Below are 25,006 nucleotides of genomic sequence, written 5' to 3'. Positions count from 1 at the left end.
TTAGCCATTTGTCCACTTATGTAATCCCCCCGGCATTCATTATCTGTGGATGACATGGTGCTATTTAGTTTTATTAGCTTATTAAGTTAGTTCAACCGTTTTATCTACTTTTATTGTTTTGTGTCATATATTTCTTAACTCATACACCGCTATAGATTATGGAGAAATGACACTCAAATTTAGATTGTACTAAGGCATGTAACCCCTGATGTTCTCTAGCGCCAACTAGATTGATTTCTAGATGTGGTAATTCCATTCTTTAGTCATTTGTCTACTTATGCAATCCCCACGTTCACTATTGGTGGATGTCAACATGCAATTTGGTTTTATTACCTTGTTAAGTGGGTTCAACTGTTTTATTCGATTATGACGCTTTATTTAAAATAAAAAAAAGGATTATGTCGCATTATCTCTATTGCTTTGTATTCATCTTATTTTTTTAAATAAATTATGATTTATAAAAAAAAACTTTGATGTGTGAAGCTAAATTAAGGAATTAGGAATAGAATGTGGATGGTAAGAAGTTGGAGGACTAGTCTAAGAAAGATTTCTTCATTCAGAACTTGATATCCAAATGTTACAACTTAATAAGATGTATTTACAGTAGTGTATATAAGATGCTAGAATTATTGGATTATTTACAAAGTAATCTCTAGAATTTTCTATATATACTGTTATAATCTAGAACTTTAAAGCTATTCTAGATTTTTCATAAAACTATCTAAATATTTATATCTAAGTCTCTAGATAGTTTTTCAAGATCTCATCAAAAAATAATTTTTACAAAGGTGACAAAAACCTTTAAAATATTCTTCATTGTTATAGAAGTGCATTAATTTTAAAAGAGATATTTCCTTATAATCTTTACGAGGCACAAGCACCTATCGGCTGATTTACTTCACTAGTAAGCACACCAATAAAAGCTGTGTAATGGTTATCTTCATTGTAGGTAGAAATTTAATCCCATGGATTTAAGTGGAGATGTTGAGGATACGTAGCCTTTAATTAAGGTTTTCCATATATGACCCTTGATTATATGCTAATCTTTTGTATTCATTATTTCCTTTCTCGTTTGATATGATTTGATTTGTAATAGTCCTTCCTTTCTCGTGTGATATGATTTGATTTGTAATAGTTATGTAAATGGTTATAAATAGAACACTCTCACCACCCTTTCAAGTGTGGTGGTTTAACATTCTCATGGTATCAAGAGCCTGTCTGATTTAGCAAAACCTTGATCCTTTCTTTCCAATGGCTTCTGAATCTTCTTCTTCTCATCTTCTTCCTTTCAACACCCTAATCCATATGATCATCATCAAGCTTTCTTCGTCTAATTATCTTCTCTGGAAAAGCCAACTTTTTCCTCTTCTTGAGAGTCAAGACTTGTTGGGCTATGTTGATGGAACTATTGTTCCACCACCCAGTTTTGAACCAACAACTTCTACCACACTCAGCACCAAATATTAGGTATGGAAAGCAACTGATCAACGTCTTCTCTGGCTCTTCCTTTCCTCTCTCACCGAGGAAGCCATCGTTGCCGTTGTTGGTCTCTCTACTGTCTGTGATGTTTGGCTTGCATTGGAGAATACATTTAGCTATCATTCGAAAGCCTGTGAACTGTGACTCAAGGATGACTTGCAGATGATGAAACGCGGCACCAAACCCGTTGTTGAATATGCCCGTACCTTCAAAACACTTTGTGACCAGCTTCATGCCATTGGAAGACCCGTCAAAGAGACTGACAAAGTGTACTGGTTCCTTCGCGGTCTTGGCACCAATTTTTCCAGTTTCTCTACTGCTCAGATGGCTCTCACCCCGCTTCCCTGTTTTGCAGACTTAGTTTCTAAAGCGGAAAGTTTTGAGTTGTTCCAACGATCCCTTGAATCTTCTGCCTCCACTACTGCGGCATTCACAGCCACTAATCGTGGCCACAGTAATTTCCATGGTACTTTCTCTGCCTCTCGTAGCAACCAGCGAGGTCGTACTCATCCTCATGGCAATAATCCTTCCAACCGAGGACGAACTCATTCTGGTCAGGGTTGTCGACTACCTCGCTGTCAAATTTGTCCCATGGAGGGCCATTATGCTGATCGTTGTAACCAATAGTATGCTCGGACTGATTCCTCTACTCATCTTGCTGAAGCCTTCAACACATCTTGTTCCCTCTCTGGATCCAAGGCTGCTGACTAGTTTTTGGACACTGGGGCTTCAACCCATATGACAATCGATCCATCTATTTTGGATCAATCCTAACATTACACGGGTAAGGACTCTATGATCGTAGGAAACGGTGCCTCTCTACCCATTACCCACACTGGTACTCTTTCTCCTATTCCAAATATTCACTTATTAGATGTATTAGTTGTCCCTTCTCTCACTAAAAATCTTCTTTCAATTAGTAAATTAACGTCTGATTTTCCTCTCTCCGTTACTTTTACTAATAATCTTTTTACTGTCCAGAATCGCCAAACAGGAAGGGTAGTGTCAACTGGTAAAAGAGATGAAGGGCTATATGTGTTGGAGCGTGGCAACTCTGCTTTTCTTTCTGTTCTTAAAAATAATTCTCTTCGTGCTTCATATGATTTATGGCATGCTCGTCTAGGCCATGAGAATCATTCTGTTATTTCTTTTTTAAATAAAAAAGGACATCTTTCTCTTACGTCTTTATTAACTTCTCCCTCACTATGTAGTATATGTCAACTTGCGAAAAGTCATCGATTACCTTATTCCTAAAATGAACGCAGGTCATCGCATGTGTTAGATCTTATTCATTGTGATCTTTGGGGTCCTTCTCCCGTCAAATCCAATCCGGGTTTTCTTTATTATGTCATTTTTATTGATGATTACTCCCGATTCACTTGGTTTTATCTTTTGAAATTTAAATCTAATTTCTTTGACATTTTTCTTCAATTTCAAAAATTTGTGGAAAATCAACATTCTACTAGTATCAAGGTTTTTCAAAGTGATGGAGGTACCGAATTTACTAGCTCTTGCTTCCAAACTCACTTACGTAATTCTGGCATCCACCATCAAATCTCTTGTCCATATACACCAGCTCAGAATGGTCGTGCTGAGAGAAAACATCATCATGTGACTGAGACTGATTTGGCCCTTCTTTTCCACTCCCATCTTTCTCCTCGTTTATGGGTTGACGCTTTCAGCACTGCAGCCTATATTATCAACCGGTTGCCCACTCCACTTCTTGGAGGTAAGTCACCATTTGAAATCCTATACGGCTACTCTCCATATTATGCAAATTTTCATCCTTTTGGTTGTCATGTTTATCCTTGCTTGTGTGATTATATGCCTAACAAGCTTTCTCCTCGTAGCATTCCTTGCATTTTCTTGGGTTATAGTCCCTCTCATAAAGGGTTTCGCTGTCTTGATCCTACCACCACTAGGCTATACATCACTTTCCTACTATCCCTAACTCCCAGGCCCAACCTCTTTCCTCTCTCCATATTTCAAATTTTTTGAAACCATGTCTTCACCATATAGATCCATCCCCCCTTTCCCCTGCATCTCCTTCCCCGTATATTCCTCGATCCAGCTCCTCTCCGTGTAATATTTGTTCATACCTTGTGGATGAGTCTGTGCAAGTTGATAATTCTATTTCAGGATCCTCTTTGCCATCCTCAGTTTCCAGTTCGCCTTCTATTGAGCCTGCTGCCAATTCCTCTTCTTCCTTGGGCTCTCATCCTATGATCACTCGAGCAAAACCTGGTATTTTTCAAGACTCGTCATCCAGCAAATCTTGGTGTCTTGGGCTCCTTTGGACTTCTTTTTGCTCTTCTTGCATCCATTGAGCCAAAAAGGATTCAAATCTGCTACTAAGAATCCTTCTTGGCTTGCTGCCATGGATGAAGAAGTTTAAGCTTTACAACAAAATGGTACTTGGATTTTGGTTCCTCGCCCTGCCAATACCAACATTATGGGGCTCAAAATGGGTGTTTCATACTAAATATTTGCCAAATGGATCCGTTGAGCGTCTCAAGGCTCGCCTTGTTGCTAAAGGTTATACCCAGATACCCGGTCTTGACTACACTGACACCTTCAGTCTGGTTGTCAAAGCCACTACTGTCCGTGTTGTACTTTCTCTTACTGTCACAAATAAATGGCCTCTTCGGCAACTTGATGTCAAAAATGCTTTCCTCAATGGCACCCTTACTGAGCATGTTTATATGGACAACCTCCTGCGTATATTGATCCTCACTTTCCAACTCATGTTTGTCTGTTGAAGAAAGCCCTCTATGGTTTAAAGCAAGCTCCTCGTGCCTGGTTTCAACGTTTCAGCTCATTTCTTCTCAAACTTGGTTTTTCTTGCAGTCGCGCTAACACCTCTCTTTTTGTTTTTCATCAGGAGTCTAGTCTTATTTATTTGCTCATTTATGTTGATGACAACATTGTTACTGGCAACAACCCATCTCTTCTTAACAGCTTTATTCGCCAGCTTCACTCTGAGTTTGCTACCAAGGATTTGGGCTCTCTCAGTTACTTTCTTGGCCTTGAAGCTACGCCCACTCCTGATGGTCTATTTATTAGTCAGTTAAAATATGCTCGAGATATTTTTACTCGTGCTCAATTGCTCGACAACAAACCTATTCACACCCAGATGGTTATATCCCAACACCTTATTGCTGATGGTTCTCCATTCTCTGATCCTATTCTCTATCGATCTCTTGTTGGTGCCCTTCAGTACTTAACCATTACGCGTCCAGATATTGCCCATGCTGTAAATTCTGTTAGCCAATTTTTGCACGCCCCTACTACAGATCATTTTCTTGCTGTCAAATGTATTCTTCGCTATGTTAAGGGCACACTCCACTCTGGCCTTACCTTTCGTCCATCCATTGTTCCAGGTGCACTAGTAGCTTACTCAGATGTTGACTGAGCTAGATGTCCCGATACTCGTCGGTCCACATCTGGCTACTGTATTTATCTTGGCAGTAATTTAGTTTCTTGGAGTGCAAAGAAGCAACCTACTGTCTCACGCTCCAGCTGTGAATCTGAGTATCGGGCTCTTGCCGTAACTGCTGCTGAACTTCTTTGGCTTATGCATCTTCTGCATGACCTCAAGATCCCTATTCCACAACAGCCTATACTCTTATGTGACAACAAAAGCGCTATCTTTTTAAGCTCCAATCCCGTTTTGCACAAGTGGGCCAAGCATGTTGAATTAGATTACTATTTCCTTCGGGAACTCGTTGTTGCCTGCAAACTTCGCACCCAGCATGTGCCATCCCATCTCCAGGTTGCTGACATCTTCGCCAAAAGTGTTTCTCGACCTCTTTTTGAATTTTTCCGATCCAAGCTTCACGTTCGTTCCAATCTGACGCTTAGCTTGCGCGAGGGCGAGGGCGGGGCGGGGGGTTGAGGATACGTAGCCTTTAATTAAGGTTTTTCCATATATGACCCTTGATTATATGCTAATCTTTTATATTCATTCTTTCCTTTGTCGTTTGATATGATTTGATTTGTAATAGTCCTTCCTTTCTCGTGTGATATGATTTGATTTGTAATAGTTATGTAAATGATTATAAATAGAACACTCTCACCATCCTTTCAAATGTGGTGGTTTAACATTCTCAGGAGATAAAGAAAGAGGCCATGTTTTAACACACTCTTGTCTTTTCCTTTTTTTGCTTGCATCAAGTATTGATTCTACAAAAATGATGATTAATTGTATCAAGAAATGTTTGTGCACCTTTCTCACCATGCCAATTGGCAAAGGATATATAATGACCTTCTTAAAGGTAGCTGCATGCCTTCTCTCAGAATACCTGCTCTGATGATTTCAATATTTACATGATGAATCAAAATTAGTGGCCGCAGTCATAGAAAAATGACCAACATTATTCAATGTTTTTTATATCTTTTTTTCTAGTTAGAACAAATTAAACGCCAAGGATATGACTCAATGTTTTGACTTAATCCTTTGACAGAACAAGCATCAAATTGTCATTGGACTCTAGCCTTGGTTTTATTATCACCCATCCTCAATTTCAATGTTCTTCTATTTCCAGAATTTCAGGTGCAAAGCCTAAAACTATGCTGTTAGTGTTAGGAGTAGATGAAGAAGATCAAGCAGCTAGCTGGGCAAAGCCTACAACGTTGTGCTTCTATCTACCTGCATTTTGACAATAAATGGTTGTATGAGATCGAGTTAACCAATCTTTAATTTAATTCTCTTATTACTAAATTCAAAGTACTTGCTTTTGGTTGACAGTGATTGGTGGAATGTAATGTGTGCTGATTATTTTGGATGTGGTTCTTCTATCATTCCATCAAAGAGTCTGATAAAGCTCTCCTTTCTTGCCCACTGAGGTTCCATTCTGAATGGAGAATGTGAACTATCAGAGTTTCACTAATCAAATGTACACGTAGTAAAAATAAAAAAAAATAAAAAATAACTACATTAGTTTTTTTTAAAGTAAATATTTAGTCATGTATAACTTTGGGCCAAAACCATAGTATGATAAATTAAATTAAAAAAAAAAAAGAAAAAGCGGTTGATTGACATGCTGAAATGTGACGATTCAGCATACTACAAGCATGCCAGATGTATAAAAGATGGGTTAATTGTATTAGTAACGTGGAAATGGAAAGAGGAGAGGTTGCAAATCCACTGATCCGATCTGATCGGATTGAAAAACAACGGGTTGGGTCATGGGGTGCGTTGTTTGGCAGGCAATGGCACATAGACTAGAGAGAGAGAGAGAGAGACAAGAAAGCCCCCCCACCTCCCTCTCCCCATTTCTTGTGCGGCAGAGATTTCCTTCTCTCTCTTTCTCTCTCTCTCTATTTATAAACTCGGTTCATTCTCTCTCTTGTCTCTCATTCATCATTTATAGCCCCTTCCTCTCCACCCCCTTCTCTCTCTTATCAATTCAACTGGGAAGGAAGGAAGGAAGGAAGGAAGGAAGAAAGGAAGGAGAGAAAGAAGAACAAACTTGATAACGAATTATTGCTTCTCTTTTCCTTCTCCATACGAACCTATCAATATCAATGCAGAGGCCCTCTGTTGTTGTTCGGATGCCCACTTCCAGATCCTAAGCCACCATCAGAGGGCCTCTTCCTCACCTTCCGCATCGTCACAGATCGGTGAGCAATCTTTTCCTTGCGCTTCTTCTTGTTTTCCAATCTCGATCCGAGGACGAATCCGTTTCTCCATCGTTGTTCGGTTCCCAGATCCCGGATTGACTTTTTGCCTTAATTTTCTTTGTGTGTTTTTGTATATACTTCTCTGTCTCTTGGATCCATGATGTATGTAGATCGTCTTATGGACAACTCAGTTGATGCTTGAACGGCAAAATCTAGATTTTTGTGTTTCTCCTGCAAATTCTCTTTTGTCTGGATTGGATCCGATACGATCTATCTTATCCAGGACGAAGATTTGTTGGAAAAGAAGAAAATCTATGAGTTGCTGTGTCTCCATCTGTTTTTGTTTTGAATCGGATTTGTATGCATGAATTGTGTTACAGGACTAGACGCGCCACGATGGAGTCCGATCACGGCAAGCTCTTCATTGGTGGCATCTCCTGGGATACCAATGAAGACCGCCTTCGGGATTACTTTAGTAGGTTCGGGGAGGTGGTGGAGGCTGTCATCATGAAGGACCGGACCACTGGCCGAGCCCGAGGATTCGGTTTCATTGTCTTCGCTGACCCTGCTGTTGCCGAGCGAGTTGTTATGGAGAAGCATATGATTGATGGTAGACTGGTAAACATTCATTCTCATCTTTATATTCTGATTTCATCTGAGACAGTAGACCATAAATAAAATAAAATAAGAATTAGATGCGGGAATTGTTACACATCTGAATCAAATTTTAATAGGCCAGATCCTAAAATGTTACATTTTGATCTACTTCTGATTATATTCTCTGAATTCAACCAATTGTGACAGATCTATTTGTGGAGGTTTACATACATGTATAAATTATGTTGCATTGGTTTGACAATTTTCTCCAGGTGGAAGCCAAAAAGGCCATTCCCAGGGATGATCAAAACATCCTTGGCAGGCAAACCAGCAGTGTTCATGGCTCTCCTGGCCCTGCTCGCACCAAGAAGATATTCGTAGGAGGCCTGCCATCCAGCATAACAGGGGATGATTTTAAGAAGTACTTCCTTCAGTTTGGGCCTATCTCGGATGTTGTTGTTATGTATGATCACAGCACCCAGAGACCAAGAGGTTTTGGATTCATTACATTTGAATCAGAGGACTCAGTTGACAAGGCATTGTTCAAAACCTTCCATGAGCTGAATGGTAAAATGGTCGAGGTCAAGAGGGCTGTTCCAAAGGAGCTGTCGCCAGGGCCTGTTATTCGCTCACCATTTACTGGATACAATTATGGTATGCATAGAATTAATAGCTTTATTAATGGGTTTCCTCAAGGATTCAGTCCAAGTTCCTTAGCTGGCTATGGGATGAGGACAGAAGCTAGGTTCAGTCCACTTGCCAGTGGACGAAATGGCTACCCTGCGTTTGGTGCTGGATATGGAATGGGGATGAACTTTGAGCCAGGGTTCAACTCGAGCTTTGGAGGAAATTCAAATTACAATAACAGTGTTAGTTATGGTCGTGGCCTGGGTGCTTATTATGGTGGGAGCCCAAGTAGATATGCTAGTGCCATTGGTTACGGTGGAGGTAATCTTGGTACTGGAACAGGTATTGGTTCAATTGGTCGTAATGTGTGGGGCAACGGTGGTCTTAACTTTACCACAAACTCTATGAATTCTAGTGCTTACATGACCTCCGGAAGTGGAGACCTTGGAGCCTTTGGTAGTAGTAGTCTGAACTGGGGAGGGTCCTCTCCTCCTATATCAGCCCAGGGTGGAGTTAGCAATGCTAGTTATGCTGGAGAGAATCTTGGTTTTGGAAGTGGTGGCAATAGTTTTGGCCTTGGTGGCAACAGCTTCGGAAGGAGCTCTGCAACTGTTCCTGCTACCACTTCATTGAATGATCCGGGTGACAGTTATGGAGGAAAGTATGCAGATCTATATGGCAGTAGTTCAGTCTATGGAGACCCTACCTGGCGGTCAGGATCCAGTGACCTTGATGCTTCTGGGCCATTTGGTTATGGCCTTGGTGGTGCAACTTCAGATGTTACCACCAAGGATTCCGCTGGTTATGCAGCAGGTTATAGTGTTACCAATAGGCAGCATAATAGAGGTGAGAGATTCTTTGGTTTAATTGATTGCTTTTCTTATATCCCATAACTACTTTTTTAAGAACGTTAGAAAATTTATGTTTTTGTATATAACTGAAATTTCAGTCTGTTTGGTTAGCTACTTAGCTAAGACTTCATTGCCTCTTTGTTCAGTATATGTGCACAAGTGGTGACCATTAATATGGATATTTAACAATGTATTCCTTCCATCAAGTTGTTCAATTTCATCAGCCCTGTATGTAATTTTTGAATATTGAATTGTCTGATTCTCTCATAATTTCTTCCCTTAGAACTATCATCCAAAAGCTCTCACTCTTTCTGAACTACGAGTGTTATATGAGAATTTATTTTTGCCATTAGATTCTAAGAAACCGTCCGGCATCATTCTTTGAACCCATAAGAAAAGGGAATTTAAAATATGCAATTGATGAAATACAAATGAAATGTATGCACATTTCTGGTTTACAATCTGATTACCATAATACAATTCACAAATCCATATGATGGTCACTTAGCTTGTTTCACTTAGTTTGTTTTACTTTAAGAAGATGGAGATGATATGTGTTGGTCTTACAAAATGAGATTATTTTGGTTGCTTATTATATTTTTCCCCCAGAAGGTGGGTGCTATGTTGCTTATGTATTTTTACAATTTTAAAATAATTAATATAGAACAAAATGAATGCCCAACATAAATACATAGGTACTTTTAAACTACTAGTTGATTTTGAATTCTTATTTCAAGTGAGGAGTCATGCATTTGCTTGAATTTTGATGACATATAAAGATAATGTAAATTTATTGTGTACTGATAATGTGTTGGACTGCTTGTGTCTGGTAAATCTATTCAAAGGATGCTTGTCCTCTCATGAGTAAATACAAGTTTATTGTCCATTGGACAGGTGCCATATGCCTTTTTTAGGATTTGTTTGGCATTTATTAAGAAATAAATACAAGTTTATTTGTTTGTCATATGCCTTTAGTAAGAAATTTGCATCATTGAAACTAATAATGAGGCAGAAGATTAATTTTTTGTTGGTATTAGTAATTTGGAACTTTTCCTGCAAAGAAATAATTAAGGTGTTTCCTCCAGTTACTTAATTTTGAAAGACTTTCCTCAATACGCTTTTATTCATTAGGATAACGGGTATTGCCTATTAGGAGGATCTTTTGAATCATTCAATTGCTTCACATGTTGAGTGAGTCTCTTTGTGAGTGTAATTTATCTTGAGGGATGGTTGCCTTGTTCAGTTGCTTCATGTCACATGATTCTTCCGTTAATATGAAATACTCATTTTAATTGTTAGTGTTTCTAGCCATGAAACACTAGCAGCACTTGAGTTAAACATATCCTTTGGGCAAAGTTTTCAGTGTCCACAGAATCATCTTCTTCTGTTGGAAGAGATGATACATCAAAATAATGAGCCACCTGTCCGATTGAATGTACTCATCTGATATCAACAAATGCTCAGGAGTTTCGTTGTGGTCTTAGAAACAATACTTTTCTGGTTTGATTTTGAGGCAGAGGTCCATGGTAATGTTCTCTTGCTCTCCTCACCTCTTAAACAGTCATCCTTGCTAAGGCAGCACAACTCTACGGATATATTCTAATGACCTTATCAGAATTTGTCTTTAACGTTTGCTGCTTCAGTTTACATCTTCAGTGCTATTAAGATGATCTTTTCCAATTGTGGCATGATGTGGCTTGAGTTGTCTTTTATAGTATTTGTGGTAGCCACTTATTAGGATAGCATGATTAGTTGGTGTCCTCATAAATTTGATCGTGTCTGCATCAGACAGAACAAGTATGATGAGATCTCAAAATTTACTGTTCTGCACTTTTGATGCCATAATCATGGACATCAAGGGTTAAAATAAAACAAGCTATGTGTATAATTGTATATGCCTGCTTACTGATGGTGGAATTTCAGCCACAATAGGAATATCAAACTGTATGCATATTATGCCATGAGCACCATATACCAGTGTGTATCATCTCAAAGGAAGCTCATCCTAGTCCCTTTTAAGCTTGACCAGTGAACTTTTACATGTCAGGTTTTCCTGACAGCAGCTTATTCCTATGTGTAATGCTTCAATTTTGTGGGCTTGTGTAATATATATAATTTCTATTCCTGTCCTGGTTTTTAAAATGTGCGTGCAGATGACTGATGGTGCTTTTGTTCTTTTTCTTTTTACATGAACTTTGACTGCTTCATTCTGTGATGGGGTATATTTGCTCATCTATCAATATGAGTAATTAGCTCTCCTAGACATAAAATGTCTTGGTTTGATCTGTTGAAGTACAAAACAACAAGAAACTTTGCTCTTCTTTGTATCTCTGAAGAAGACTAGTGATAATGTTTGTTAGATGTCCTCACATATATTTTTCAATATTCAGTGTTTGATGATTATTGTCTGGAATTTTTATGTTTTATTTTTCTCTCACTTTTTTGTCTGACTATGCTTGAAATGTCCATGAATTCCTTTTTGGTTCTATTTCTAGTAAATGTTTTTCTTTTATTTGAAAATGAGTGTTCTAATACATTGCCATTTGTTTGCTTGGACAGGTATTGCTTCTTAGAGATATCGTTATACCATTTGATGCTCGTTATAGATGAAGATTTGAGTGAATCAGTTGCATGACTGTGGATGTCAGTTATCTCTTTGTTCAAATATATGGGTTAGTTGATTATTTAGAGCTAACCAGAGTTGATTTTGGAAAATTCAAATTCACGGAAGTCACGGACAAAAAGGGTTTTGTGTAAGGTTTGAAATCTGAGTTTAAGAATTCTACATGACTATACATTTTGAGGTTTGATTGAGTTGTAAAAACTGTTTAAGGGATATGTTCAGAAGAGTGTTCAGATTTATGTCGGCCAAGGCATAGACTTCTAGTGTTGTTTAAAGCAAGAAAAAGAATGTTGTAGTTTCTGGTGAGCTTGCTGTTTCTTGCAGCCTGCCAGGTATGTCTTTTCTTCTTTTACTTTCTTTTTTTTCTTCTTATGTATTGGAGATGTTGTTTAGTGTGGAACCTTTAGGGATCTTATTCATATGTGATCCCTATGAATAAGTCAACAAAACATTCAGATTTGATTCTATTAATACATACCCCTTCAAGAACTTTATGTTATGTGATTTATATATTTGATTGGAGTCGTTTGCTCGGGTTCTCTTCTTGGATTTAAGTAATCTTTTTGTGTGGTCCTCATAAGGCATGTCATTGCCCGCGTCAACCCAAGAAAGAGCCTGTGTTCTCTTTATCAAAATAACAGTACTGTTGTGTGCCATGGTCCAGGCCTGGTTGTTCATTCATAATTCCTTTTTTTTTTATTTTAATTTTAATTTTTATTTTATGGTTGCAACGGGGTGGCTTAATTAGAGCTCCAGGCGTGAGGCATGGCTTGTACTTGTTTATGATGATGGGCCAGACATCAGTAGGGCTGGGGCTGGCTGAGATCAATGGGAAATTGCAGCCTGTTGGCTGATGAAAGTTGAGTGCAGGTATCAGCTTGTGTGTCATTTAAGAAAGCTGAGATCAATCTAAGTTGGGACATTCACTTGTTTATGATTCGTACCAATCTCTTCGAGGGAAAAGCAGGGTTCGGTGAACACTGAACAGAGGCCCTGCGCAGTTTCAATAGACGATTTTTTAATAATACAAACAAAAAAGTGAATTAAATAAAATGAAATATAAATACACGGATGCAGAAGAGACCTTCATGTCTCATGTGGGTATTCTTCCTCACTTGTTAAGGTATATGTAAGGCATCTCTAATAAAAATAAACCACCACAGCCATCGTGGCTGAAATAAATGAAGCAGAAGAGGAAGAGAATGAACGGTTTTTTTGTTTTTTTAAATATTTTTTTTTAAAAAAAAGAATGAACTGTTTTTTAAATTTCAGATCTTTATTACTAAATTTACTAATTCATCACCATTTAAAAGTCTGGTTGTCTGGCTGAGATTTCTACAGCAAGGACAAGGCTGTCCAAAATCCAAAATAAAACGTTTAGGAAGCGTGTAAAAACACGGTTAACCTGTGTCTGTAAAAACTAATAAGAGAGAGTCCATTGGTTGAGGTGGGGTTTGGGCCGAGCTTCACCCAATTTGCCGCTTCTCATGGGTTGAGATAGATAGATAAATAGATAGAAAGAGACCCCACCGCCCACACTTGCTCGCTTTCTCTTTTTATTATTCCTGTTTTCTCTCTGTCCTTCTCTTCTTTATAATGGCTGATCATTTTTAATGTCATATACTTTTTAATTTTATCAATTGAACTGGGTAGAAGCAAGGCATTTGCAGTCTGCAGTCTGCAGTCTGCAGAGAAGAAAAGGTTATTGGAAAGACAACAATTATTACGTGAAAATACAGGACGCACCGATGTAATTATCACCACAGATATTAAGAAAGAGAAAGAGGAAAAACAGAAGGAGAGTGACTGGAGGCTGGTGTGGGAGGGTCTGGGTCCCTCTCTTGTTGTTCCGATGCTCAGTTTCAGATCCTAAGCTACGCGCACAGTACCCAACTCAGACACACACATACACAGAGACAGAGATAGAGAGGATCTGCTCTTTCTTCTCCGATCAGTATGCACTTTTCCCTCCCCTCCTTTTTTATTTTTATTTTTTATTTTTATAGAATCTCGATCTTTGAAACAACCGATTGTTATTTTACTTGGTTGATGATGATCCTTGAAATAGATTATAAGCTTACCAAATTTTATAGTTTTTTTTTTCTTCTTTCTTAAAAATTCATCGTGATGTTGTGTTTGGCCTGCAAAATTCTCTTCATCTGGATTGGATCGAATATGATCTGAATCTCCCGGATGAGATTTATTGTAAATTCTCAATACTTATACAGGTCCTCAATGGATAGTTTGTTTAGAAAAATGGATAGTTTTTCTGTCGTGTACAATTTATTTTTTTAATGCCTTGTCTCTGCCTGTTCTTGTTTGAATCGTATTTGTATGGATATGGCGTTGCAGGAAAAAAGACGTGCTCCGTGATATGGAGTCGGATCACGGTAAACTCTTCATTGGCGGTATCTCCTGGGACACCAATGAAGAACGCCTCCGGGATTACTTCACTAAGTTTGGGGAGGTCATGGAAGCTGTTATCATGAAGGATCGGATCACAGGCCGAGCCCGGGGCTTTGGCTTCATCGTGTACGCTGACCCTGCAGTTGCAGAGAGAGTTGTCATGGAGAAGCATATGATTGATGGTAGATTGGTAAAATTACATATCTCTACCCTTCTTTGCTTCTGTCTGAAATCTGAATCTATAGAGCAGCATTTCTTCCAGTTTTGAATTGATTTTTAATCAGGCCAAATGCTAAATGTGGCATTTTGATTGTCAGCATGGTTTAAATTTGAGCAATTGTCCATATATAGTTATACTTGTTGTTGTTGTTGTTGTTGTTGTTGTTTAAAACCTGCATTGTGTTTGTTTGTCAAATTATTCAAGGTGGAAGCAAAGAAGGCGATTCCTAGAGATGATCAGAACATCCTTGGCAAGCAAAACAACATTGTCCATGGTTCTCCTGGGCCTGCTCGCACCAAAAAGATATTTGTGGGAGGCCTGCCATCCAGCATAACAGGTGACGATTTTAAGATGTACTTCCTTCAGTTTGGGCCTATCTCGGATGTTGTTGTGATGTATGACCACAGCACTCAAAGGCCGAGGGGTTTTGGATTCATCACATTTGAATCAGAAGACTCTGTTGACAAGGCATTGTTTAAGACTTTCCACGAACTGAATGGTAAGATGGTTGAGGTCAAGAGGGCTGTCCCCAGAGAGCTGTCTCCAGTTCCTGCTATTCGCTCACCATTTTCTGGATACAGCTACGGTGGTATGCATAGGATTAATAGCTTCATCGATGCTTTCCCTCAAGGTTTTAATCCGACTTCTTTATCTAGCTATGGGATGAAGGTGGATTCTAGATTCAATCCACCAGTTGGCGAGCGAAATGCTTACCCTTCTTATGGTGCTGGCTATGGAATGGGGATGAATTTTGCTCCAGGGTTCAATTCAAGCTTTCTAGGGAATTCAAATTACAACAATAATGTTGGCTATGGCGGTGACCCGGGTATTTACTATAGTGGTGGCTCGAGTAGATATGGCAGCGGTGTTGGATACGGGGGAGGCGATCTTGGTACTGGTATTGGCATGATGGCTCGCAACGTGTGGGGCAACGATGACCTTAACTATAACACAATGTCTGCAAGTTCTAACACCTACATGGCTACAGGAGGTGTGGATCTTTGCAGCTTTGACAATGCTAGTCTGACCTGGGGAGGTACTTCTACTACTGCTAGATCAGTGCACCGTGTGGCTAGTAATGTGAGCTATGCTGGCGCTGACCTTCGTTTTGCAACTGCTGACAATGGCATTGGTCTAAGTGGCAATGGTTTTGGAAGGAGCTCTGGAACTGGTATCGGTGGCAGACACTTAAATTCTCTGAATGGTGAAAATGCAGGTATCTATGGGAGCAGTTCAGTTTATGGGGACCCAACTTGGCGATCAGGATCAAATGACCTTGATGGTGATGCGCCATTTGGCTATGGGCTTGGTAGCACAGCTCCCGTGGTCACAGCCAAAGGTGCGCTAGGTTATGCTAGCAGTTATAATGTTAATAATAGACAGCAAAATAGAGGTAAGCGATATTTGTTTGAATTTATTTATTTGTCATCATTATTATTATTTTGACTGATAAATGATTACATGATACCATTATCTCTAAAGAAAAATGAGTAATTGGATTCCATGTTTAAGCGTGGCGCCGTGGATTACAATTATGCATGGTTCAACCGATAGTACAAAATGCAATGAATTGTTTTTGCCAGGTTCAAGTATACGTAGATATTTTAAGCTTGTAATTCGAAGATACCATATTATTAGCATACATGCTTACAATAGCATCTTGAACTTAGATAATCAGAATGGAAACTGTGAAATCTTCATAAAACTTTACACTAGATACATGCTTACAATAGCATCTTGAACTTAGATAATCAGAATGGAAACTGTGAAATCTTCATAAAAAACTTTACACTAGATACAGTCTATTTTGTAATTAATTTCATCAAGCAAGTTTCCTTCCCTTTTATTAAATTAATTTTTTTTAACAAATCTTGTCAATGACTTTATTGAAAATCATGTATCAGTGAAAATTTGTTCTCAAATATTGTCTTGGTGCTTGCTTGCACAGGTGTTGCTGCCTAGGGAGATCATTATACAATTTAGTTCTTCTCGTAGATGAGCAATTGTTGAATCAGGTGCATAGTTTTGAGTTCCAACAATCTCGTTGATCAATGATAAGGTTAGTTGATTATTTAACTCTGACTAGGCAGTTGGTTTTGAAGATTTACATTCAGAGATTTGGAAGATACATCTTCATGTAAGGTCTGGGATTTGAGTGAAATTTCTGTAATAGTGTGGTTTTTGTGTCTTGTTGTTGGCTTGGTATACAAAAATCTGGTTGTGCAATATGTTTATTTTCAAAGAGTGTTCAGATTTGTCTCGGCAAATGGCCATGTAGAAGTGTTTTTAAAAGGAAAAAATCAATTTGATATCCAGCGAGCTTGTTGATTCTTGTCAGACGCTTTTTTTTCCATTTGAGGTTAAATAATTTCATATGTAGTTCTTTTATGATAGAATTATTTTGCAAAGCAATAAGGTTACCAAATATTCAGATTTCATTTTACTGATAACGCTTGATGGAAAGAACTTGCATTTCGTTTTTCTTTATCATCTCTATTTTATGGTCATATATACTTCCTTTTTCCATGAATCTTTCTTCTATCTTGCATTAATGTTATCAAACTGATTTTGTTTAACACTCTATTGGTGAGTCATTGGAGTATACCCAAATAAGTGAAGCCGTAAAGTAATTGTATCATGGTTTTTGTTGTCGTTTAAACTTGACAATGGTCGAGATAGTCAACAGGAAAAAAATTTTGGGTCCAGGAACCAGCAAGACCACTACAAAATGCATCTACATTTTTGACTGAAATGAGAATGGTGGTGGTAGAGATTGGAATTGGACAGCGTTAAGAAGCTTCTTTCCCTTATAGATATATGAGCAGCTTACTGCATCAGAGACACCGACCGTTTAATAATATCTCTGTCATTGGAACTAGTAAGTCGTCTTCCAACATACTGGACTAGAATCTCCAGTGTTACCCCTGGATGAAAAATGATACAAACATCATGTTGTGGACACCTAAAGACATAATCTTTTTAATTTATAATAATAATAATAATAATAATAATAATCAGTTACATTTTTACCATACAGAATCATACCAGAGTTTCAAGACTTCAAGGCAGAAAACGGTTAGAATTCACCCACAAGTTGCACATCGTTCACAAACCAGTCTAAACATTTACTGCTCAATGTGCTCATCTTAAGTCAAGCACATATAAGGCAATAATAGATAGGTACTTCCAGCAGAAAATACAAAAGTAGAACACAATGCTACAACAGACCGAGGAAAGAAACAGGAAGTCACGCACATATAAGGCAACAATAGATAGATGCTTCCAGCAGAAAATACAGAAGTAGAACACAATGCTACAACAGAGCGAGGAAAGAAACAGGATCTTAAGTCAAGCACATATAAGGCAATAATAGATAGATGCTTCCAGCAGAAAATACAGAAGTAGAACACAATGCTACAACAGACCGAGGAAAGAAACAGGATCTTAAGTCAAGCACATATAAGGCAATACTAGATAGATACTTCCAGCAGAAAATACAGAAATAGAACACAATGCTACAACAGACCGAGGAAAGAAACAGGAGAAATTGAAGAACCAACAACCAGTCAGGCAAACAACAACCGTTAGAAACAAGAAAGAGAAAGAAGAAACATCAAAGTAGCCAAACTAAGACTATGAAGATAACAAGAAGGCCAAATACAAATTAGAAGTAATTAAAAGCCTTAGAAGAAAGCTCTGCTTCCGTAGAACACTCTGGAACCGGTGGTCCCCTTGGAAACGTGGGACTGGCTGTTTTCCGAGTTCTGGTTCTCAACAATTTGAGCATTGTTCTCGATATCCATGGGAAGCTTCATTTTGGCCAATGACTCTGTGAACTGCTGCATGCTCTTCATGTACATGTCTACAATCTCTTGCTGCTTCACAGTTTCTTCTGGCTCAATGTTGTCAATCTTGATGATTGGTGTGGGAAATCCCTTGTCTGAAACTAAAGGTGAAATACCTCCTGCTCCTGCTCCTGCTCCTGCTCCTGCTCCTCCTCCCCCAGACCCCGAGGACAAGGAAGAAGAATCAACCTCACTCTCAGAAACATCAACGCTTTTGTCTTTCAGACTCGGACAAGCACCAGTCTCAGTACTGCAAGTCATTGAGTTTGAAATGGCTGGTGGCGCGGTCGAAGCGCTGCTCAGAGGGGTACCATTAGTAGTATCATTTTCATGCTTGTTAGCAGCTCCATTACTGCCCGTGGAGAAGCTTTCGACGACCCTGACGCCAGCGGCATCGTCATCCTCATTATTAAGGTTAGCACCGTTCTGGGAAGAAATATTCATACTCTGGGGACTCTCGGAGGAGCATGGGATACCAAAGTACTCAGAAACCATCATCTGGTTCTCATTGACAACCTTCAAGTCAGGGAACTCAATCTTGTGGAGCATAACAGGGACATGGAGGTCATCAGTGCAGCAGGCGTCGGGCAGGGTGGTGTCATTGATGGACATGAGCTCTGGCGAAAAAGATCCATGGTAGGAGAGGGAGAGTTGAACGAAACCAGCAGGAGAATGGAAGAGGTCGGTAGAGGAGAGAGAGAATTCCTGGTTCAACGTTGCATTGGTGGCCAACACAACGTCTGAAAGAGGGACGAGCGCAAAGCCGAGTAGTTGGTCCTCGAGATAGTTCCGGGCTCGGCTGAGCATCCAAATCTCGCACTTGAGGGAGGAGTCGAGAGTGCGAACGTTAAGACGGAGAGTATCGTTGAAGACAGGATTCCTGCCACCTCCGTTGATGATCCGGGTGGAAACGGTGGTGAGATGGGAGTCACTTGTCAGGTACAGTTTGGCATAAACATCCTGTTTGTGGTATATGCAGATGTTGTGGATATCACGAGCTTGGTGGATCAATACCTCCAGGACCCCCATCACCATCGCCTCATCACCGTTACCACAACTAATACTGATACTATTATCAGTATTATTATTATTATTAGTAGTAGTAGTAGTGGTAGTAACAGGGGGCATTCCTACCGCCACCGCTGCTAGTGCTGCTGCTGCTGCTGCTGCTTCCGATGCCGGAGTCTCCGATTTAATAGCTTCGTCAGAGGTTGTTGGGGGTGGTTTGTTAAGTCTCGGATCAAGTGGTGGGTAGGGTGGTTCCATGATGTTGCCTCCAGCGCCAAGCATAAAAGAGGGATACTTAACTGAAAACTAAACTTAGGTTCTGATTCCTAAAAACCCAAAAAAAAAATTGGAGATTAGTATTGGTGCTAATAAGAGATACTACTTCTTAATTAGAATATGGACATTTATTACTGAATTAGAACCTTCCAGTAATTAGCGGCAAATAAATCCCATCATCATGTTCATCATCTATCTGGATTTGCAAGCAGGGCCGGAAATTTGGAAACCCTAATTATGCAGGCAGCACAAAACAGAGAAGTTGTGAGGACACAAGCAAGTTTCACCGACGCCTAATGTTGAGATCATCGGTATAACATAATAAAGATCCGACAAGACAAAATCAGTCTCCTTTTTTTTATTTTTTTTAATCAGAAAAATGAAGCAACAAATGAGATAATTACAGATGAAAGGCAGAAGAGAGAATCAAACAACAATGCAGAGGCGGAAACTGAATTGAAAAGCAAAGGAATAAAAACCCCACAACAAAGCAGACCTTGATTTATACGAATGGATGTCAAGTGACACAGAATTAATTAAAAGGCAACAGACGACACGAGAGTAGCAGCGTAATAAGTAAAGCTGCAGGAAAAAAAAAAAAGCAGCCCAAGAACTTTTACCGAGGAAGAAAAAGAAAGCCGCAGCCGCGCAGCAGCACTGTCGGTGTCGGGTATCGGAATTGAGTATCCAAGGAGAGGAGAGTTGAAAAGAGCACGAAAAGCTGGGGGACGAGAGAAAGGAGATGAAAGGAGATAAGAAAAGGACGCACGGGATTGCATTCCAATGGGGCCACAATAACACACGGGTCAGGTCACCCGGCTCTCGGGTGAAAAATAAAAAATATTAAAACAAAAAAATCGACTCATCTCCCCTCACTCTGTGAACCTAAGCTTACGCATCAACCTAAACCTCCCACCGCTCGAGGCCAAAACCCCTTCATCAATAATAATAATAATAATAAGAATTATTGAAAGCCAAAGGTCCAAACCAAAATGAGTAAGGTTCTCAGATCACCACATGTGATAGTAATGATATGCCCGCAGAAAAGGAGTATATAGACTTTGCAGGGATTATTTGAACATGGAGGAGCCTGGAGGTTTTAACACAAAACTGTGGATTGTGTGGTCCGTATAGGTTGGGAAAGAGCACAGAGGAGCGTGATCTGAAAAAAGCTGAAGGCCAGACTGGGCAGCAAGCACGCGTCAGTGTTTCTGAAACTTCTGCTCTTCTATCGTTGCTCGCCGTTCATAGATAGGATGACCAGCCGCCATCAAACATGGATCATGGGTGGCTTATCAAACTTGTTCCTTGTGACCTGGACTCCTGATCTTAATCTTTTTCCTGAAATTTCTTATTACCATTTATTAAATAAGCTTTTCATATCTTCAATATGTATATATACATATATATATATATATTGTGTGTGTGTGTGGTTTTTTATACAATTTTAATTTAGAAAATTAAATCTAAAAGTTAACAAGAGTTAATTCTGCCAGTTTATTTTTTATTTATGTGGTACTTTGTTTTTGATAAAAGTGGATAAACAACTAATTTATTCGATAAGGAAAAAAAGCTCAAAATGCAGAATGTACAGACAAATAAGAAAAGGAAATAACGGAAAAAAAGAAAAAGAGAAGGAAGCACCACAGTGAATAACAGATCAAGGCAACGAAAGAAAAAAACAATCAGCAGAAAAGAACACAAACAAAGATCCACAACTGGGGAGTCGAGGAGACGAAGTCCACCAAGAGGCGGCAGAGGTCAACTCAGCCGGACCCAAAGGAATCACTCATGGGGTTGAGGAGGCGGTGAGTTGCTGGCGAGGTCCCTCGGATCCGCGCTCGGGAAGTCAGGGGAGCGCTTGACGATCGTAATAGACTCGTTGGAAATTTGATGTGTCACTGCAGAGTACCAATTAATTAACACATGAGAAATTTTAATAAGAATTGAGCGAGAGAAGTAAAAAGTAAGGTTAAAAATACGATTGTTCCTTTCTAACCAAATGTTCCAAAAAATTGCTCTGGTAAGGAGATCCCAGAAGATGCGTGAGCGCGCATCAAGGGAAGGAATCTAAGTGGACCAGACCTGCTCGAGCAAAATTGGGAGAGATGGAATGTTAAGAGAACTCTTGAAGAAATCCCAAATTCTCAAGGAAAAATCGCAGTGAATCAGGAGATGATCCACAGTTTCAGAGTCTTTAAAGCACAGAACGCAGGTATCCGTTGTGTTAAGGGAATTACACCCTCTTTTGGCAAGGTTGGTCAGAGTAAGAATTTTATTATCGCTAGCGAGCCAACAGAAGAGAGTGACCTTACTAGGATAGTTCACTTTCCAGAAAAAGGAATAAAGGGTTGTGCGAAGACCACCATCAACCAGGAATTTGTAAAAAGAGCGGACAGAAAAGGAGCCTTTACTATCCAGGATCCAGATGCTCTTATCTTCAAGGGGAGAAGAACAATCAGGTAAGGATTGTAGAAGAGGGAGAAGAGCATCCGCCGGTATCTCGTGAAAGAGAGAATCGTGGGCAGAGGGGTTTAGGAAGAGTTGTCTAACAGTAATCCAGGGAGATAGGCAATTATTAAACAGGCTAGGCCAAATATCTTTCGGCGCGCAACCCCCAAGCCAGTTGTCAAACCAGAAAAAGGTTGAAGCACCATTGTGGACAGATTTAGAAGTGCAAGCTCTAAAGGCGGGTAAGATTGGGGTGATGCCAGCCCAAAAAAAGGATTTATTCCTGGGAGGAGAATGAAAGAGAGGCCCAGGAGGACCTCTACTCAGGTAATTTAGGTGGATGATTTTTGACCAACAGCCTCGTTGATTAGTGAAGATTTCCCACCACCATTTGGCGAGTAAAGCAGTATTGAATGTGTGAAGATTGAGAATGCCCCAACCACCCATGTTACGAGGCCGGCAAATTCTGTCCCAGGCGACCAGGCGGAGACCTTTGGAGCCAAGATTCGGACCTTTCCAAAGAAAATCTCTACGGATTTTATGAATATCTTTGATTACCCAAGAAGGTAATTTGAAGACTGACATCTAGTAGGTGGGAATTGATGAAAGGACCGAGTTGAGAAGGGTGAGACGACCACCAAGAGAAAGATAGATGGCTTTCCAGGAAGAGAGCTTGGCTCTGATCATCGAAGTTAGTTTCGTCCAGTCTTCCCGCTTAGGGCGTCTACCAGAGATAGGGACACCAAGGTAAGTGAGCGGGAGGCAATTCCTAGAGCAGTTGAGGATAGAGGCTGAAACTGCACTAGGTTGGTATCCAAAATTGGAAGAGTAGAGACAACTCTTGCAGTAGTTAATGGTAAGACCAGAAGCACCTTCAAATAGGTATAGAATAAGTTTGATTACAAGAAGGTCCTCCTGACCTCCGGCCAAAAAAATGATGAGGTCATCGGCATATTGAAGATGACAGATGCTATCAAGGGAGTCAATTGGAACTCCCATGAGGATTTTGTTCCGAAGTGCATGGGAAAACATTGCACTTAGGGTGACAGCAGCCAAGGCGAACAATAGGGGGGAGAGGGGATCACCTTGACGCAAACCTCTTTTATAACGGATAAAACCATGAGGTTCCCCATTAACCAGCACACGGGCTTTGGAAGAATGAAGGATGGTAGAAATCCAGGAGATCCAACGGGGACTAAATCCACGAGCAGTGAGGACTTCAAAAAGAAAGTCCCAGTCAAGAGAGTCAAAGGCTTTAGCAAAGTCTACTTTAAGTGCGTAGCCAAGCACCTTACTCTTTTGAAGATGGAATAAGAGTTTGTGGGCAGCGACAACATTATCTGCAATGCATCTCCCTTTAATGAATGCCGATTGAGAGTCATCAACCATGGAGCCCATAACGATCCTCAGCCTATTCGCTAGAATTTTTGATAAGATTTTGCAGGAAGAGTTAATGAGGCTGATGGGACGGAAGTCAAAGGGGTTAGCTGGGGAATTTACCTTAGCGATTAGGGTAATATGAAACCAATTAATGCGCTCAAGGTTTGCCCTCCCATCATAGAAATCTTTACAAAGGGAGAACAGTGAATCTTTAACAAGGTCCCAGTGTTTTTGAAAGAAGAAGATTAGGAATCCATCTGGGCCAGGGGCTTTATCAGCATTCAAGTCGAACACCGCCTGTTTGATTTCCTCCAAGGAAAAAGGCAAATCTAGAATAGAAAGGTCAACTTGATCTCTGAAGTTGAACAAATGATGCCAGTCCAGAAGGAAATGAGAGGATCTAGCAGTACCAAAAAGGATACCAAAGTGATTCGAGAAGAGGTTACCAAGATTCTGGTTACCTTCTACCCAAGATCCATTAGACCAGATTCTAGGAATGAAGTTAATGTTTCGTCTTCCATTAGCAATGGTATGAAAGAATTTAGTATTAGAATCCCCTTCTTTTAACCAAGTAATTCTGGAACGTTGTCGCCAATAGGTTTCCTCATTTCTGAGGATGGAGGAGCGGTCCTGACGTAACTGAGAGATCTGGGAAACTTCAGCTTCAGTTAGCGCTCTGCTCTCACTGATGCATTCTAAGGAGTTAATTTCAAGGAGCAAAGCGTTTTTGTGGGCAGAGATGGAACCAAAATTCTCTGATGCCCAAGTTTTTGTGGTATTTTGTTATTAAATTATTATGAAAAATAAAAAATAATAAATCAAAATTGTTTCTGTTTCAAATGATTTTTTAATTTAATTCATTGTTGTTCTTGTTTGGGAAAAATTTCTATTAAATGGAGTGTATATTTACATTAATATGTTGCTGCTTTTATCATTGTTGGAAGTTGGAAGGAGAACAGGGATCATGCTGTGGTTGTGGTTTTTGTTTGTACTCTCTTTTATTTTATCGAAGTGGTTTATCCACCTTTTCCAAAAACAGGGATCATGCAGCTGCTTTTACTTGACATTGGCAGTATAATGTGATATTTTTATAATAAAAAATCCAAAAACTTAAGCCAAATTCTCTATTAATTCAATCATAAAAAATCTTCCATATTCAGGCCAAATTTCCATTAACTCATACATCAAAACAACAAAGTATTTTTTTTCAAATTTTCTAAAACATATAAAAATTCAAGCCAAAATTAGGAAAATAGGTTTTCTGCCTTCATAGTAAATGCAATCTGTAAGAATTTCTTCTTGGTAGCTTGTTCAGTCCAAAAAGCTCTAAGTAGTGGTTTTTACATGGATCGTTGTTTTTGTTGTGATTGGGGGCTATAAAAGACTAAAGAAGGAAGTGGCGGTGATGGATAGACTTTGCAATGTTTGTAGGGTTTAGGAGGACGTTGGTGGGGTCTCAAGATGGATGTCGAGCCATGGGGGTCTTTTATTTTAATCGGAGTTTGACATTTGTATCCCAATCTAAAACTCAACTTCTGATTTATTATTATTTATTTATTTTTAAATATTTTAATTCAAAAAATACCATGGAAAAATAAATTGGCAAGTTAACTCCTGCTAT

The 25,006-nt window shown here is 39.4% G+C and overlaps 3 protein-coding genes across 8 annotated transcripts; 2 read left to right on the top strand and 1 right to left on the bottom strand.

Moving 5' to 3' along the window:
- The first annotated feature begins 6,751 nt into the window (after window positions 1–6,751).
- On the top strand, window positions 6,752–12,288 carry LOC120277338 (heterogeneous nuclear ribonucleoprotein 1-like). Its single transcript, XM_039284142.1, has 4 exons — window positions 6,752–7,101; window positions 7,482–7,719; window positions 7,971–9,171; window positions 11,736–12,288. Exons 2-4 carry the CDS (start codon window positions 7,498–7,500, stop codon window positions 11,747–11,749), a joined length of 1,437 nt encoding a protein of 478 aa, XP_039140076.1. The 5' UTR covers window positions 6,752–7,101; window positions 7,482–7,497; the 3' UTR covers window positions 11,750–12,288.
- A 1,141-nt stretch (window positions 12,289–13,429) lies between these two features.
- LOC120278040 (heterogeneous nuclear ribonucleoprotein 1-like) lies at window positions 13,430–16,761 on the top strand. 2 transcript variants are annotated; one of them, XM_039284936.1, is made up of 4 exons: window positions 13,430–13,753; window positions 14,152–14,395; window positions 14,630–15,764; window positions 16,374–16,761. In XM_039284936.1, the coding sequence occupies exons 2-4, from the start codon at window positions 14,174–14,176 to the stop codon at window positions 16,385–16,387; spliced, it is 1,371 nt and encodes a 456-aa protein (XP_039140870.1). In that variant the 5' UTR covers window positions 13,430–13,753; window positions 14,152–14,173; the 3' UTR covers window positions 16,388–16,761. The 2 variants fall into 2 exon arrangements, with proteins under 2 accessions (XP_039140870.1, XP_039140869.1); XM_039284935.1 differs by having other exon boundaries at window positions 14,630–15,818.
- Window positions 16,762–17,869: 1,108 nt separating this feature from the next.
- On the bottom strand, window positions 17,870–20,878 carry LOC120277337. 5 transcript variants are annotated; one of them, XM_039284139.1, is made up of 3 exons: window positions 20,175–20,878; window positions 19,690–19,785; window positions 17,870–19,604 (listed from the first exon to the last, which is right to left on the bottom strand). In XM_039284139.1, the coding sequence occupies exon 3, from the start codon at window positions 19,558–19,560 to the stop codon at window positions 18,109–18,111; it is 1,452 nt and encodes a 483-aa protein (XP_039140073.1). In that variant the 5' UTR covers window positions 19,561–19,604; window positions 19,690–19,785; window positions 20,175–20,878; the 3' UTR covers window positions 17,870–18,108. The 5 variants fall into 5 exon arrangements, with proteins under 5 accessions (XP_039140073.1, XP_039140070.1, XP_039140071.1 ...); XM_039284136.1 differs by having other exon boundaries at window positions 19,701–19,785; window positions 20,175–20,877; XM_039284137.1 differs by lacking the exon at window positions 20,175–20,878 and adding an exon at window positions 20,051–20,132 and having other exon boundaries at window positions 19,701–19,785.
- Between the last annotated feature and the right edge of the window lie 4,128 nt (window positions 20,879–25,006).

Source organism: Dioscorea cayenensis, chromosome 15 (genome assembly GCF_009730915.1).
Source record: "Dioscorea cayenensis subsp. rotundata cultivar TDr96_F1 chromosome 15, TDr96_F1_v2_PseudoChromosome.rev07_lg8_w22 25.fasta, whole genome shotgun sequence".
Classification (NCBI taxonomy): Eukaryota; Viridiplantae; Streptophyta; class Magnoliopsida; order Dioscoreales; family Dioscoreaceae; genus Dioscorea; species Dioscorea cayenensis.
Note: the sequence above shows the minus strand (reverse complement) of the source record. Positions and strands in the feature narration are given on the sequence as shown.

What these genes read in the sequence shown, in the direction of transcription:
- LOC120277338 (XM_039284142.1), top strand. Translation starts at nt 7,498, where the DNA reads ATGGAGTCCGATCACGGCAAGCTCTTCATTGGTGGCATCTCCTGGGAT. An exon ending in ATATGATTGATGGTAGACTG is followed by an intron (nt 7,720 to 7,970) that starts GTAAACATTCAT and finishes AATTTTCTCCAG; the next exon opens with GTGGAAGCCAAAAAGGCCAT.
- LOC120278040 (XM_039284935.1), top strand. Translation starts at nt 14,174, where the DNA reads ATGGAGTCGGATCACGGTAAACTCTTCATTGGCGGTATCTCCTGGGAC. An exon ending in ATATGATTGATGGTAGATTG is followed by an intron (nt 14,396 to 14,629) that starts GTAAAATTACAT and finishes AAATTATTCAAG; the next exon opens with GTGGAAGCAAAGAAGGCGAT.
- LOC120277337 (XM_039284139.1), bottom strand. Translation starts at nt 19,560, where the DNA reads ATGCTTGGCGCTGGAGGCAACATCATGGAACCACCCTACCCACCACTT.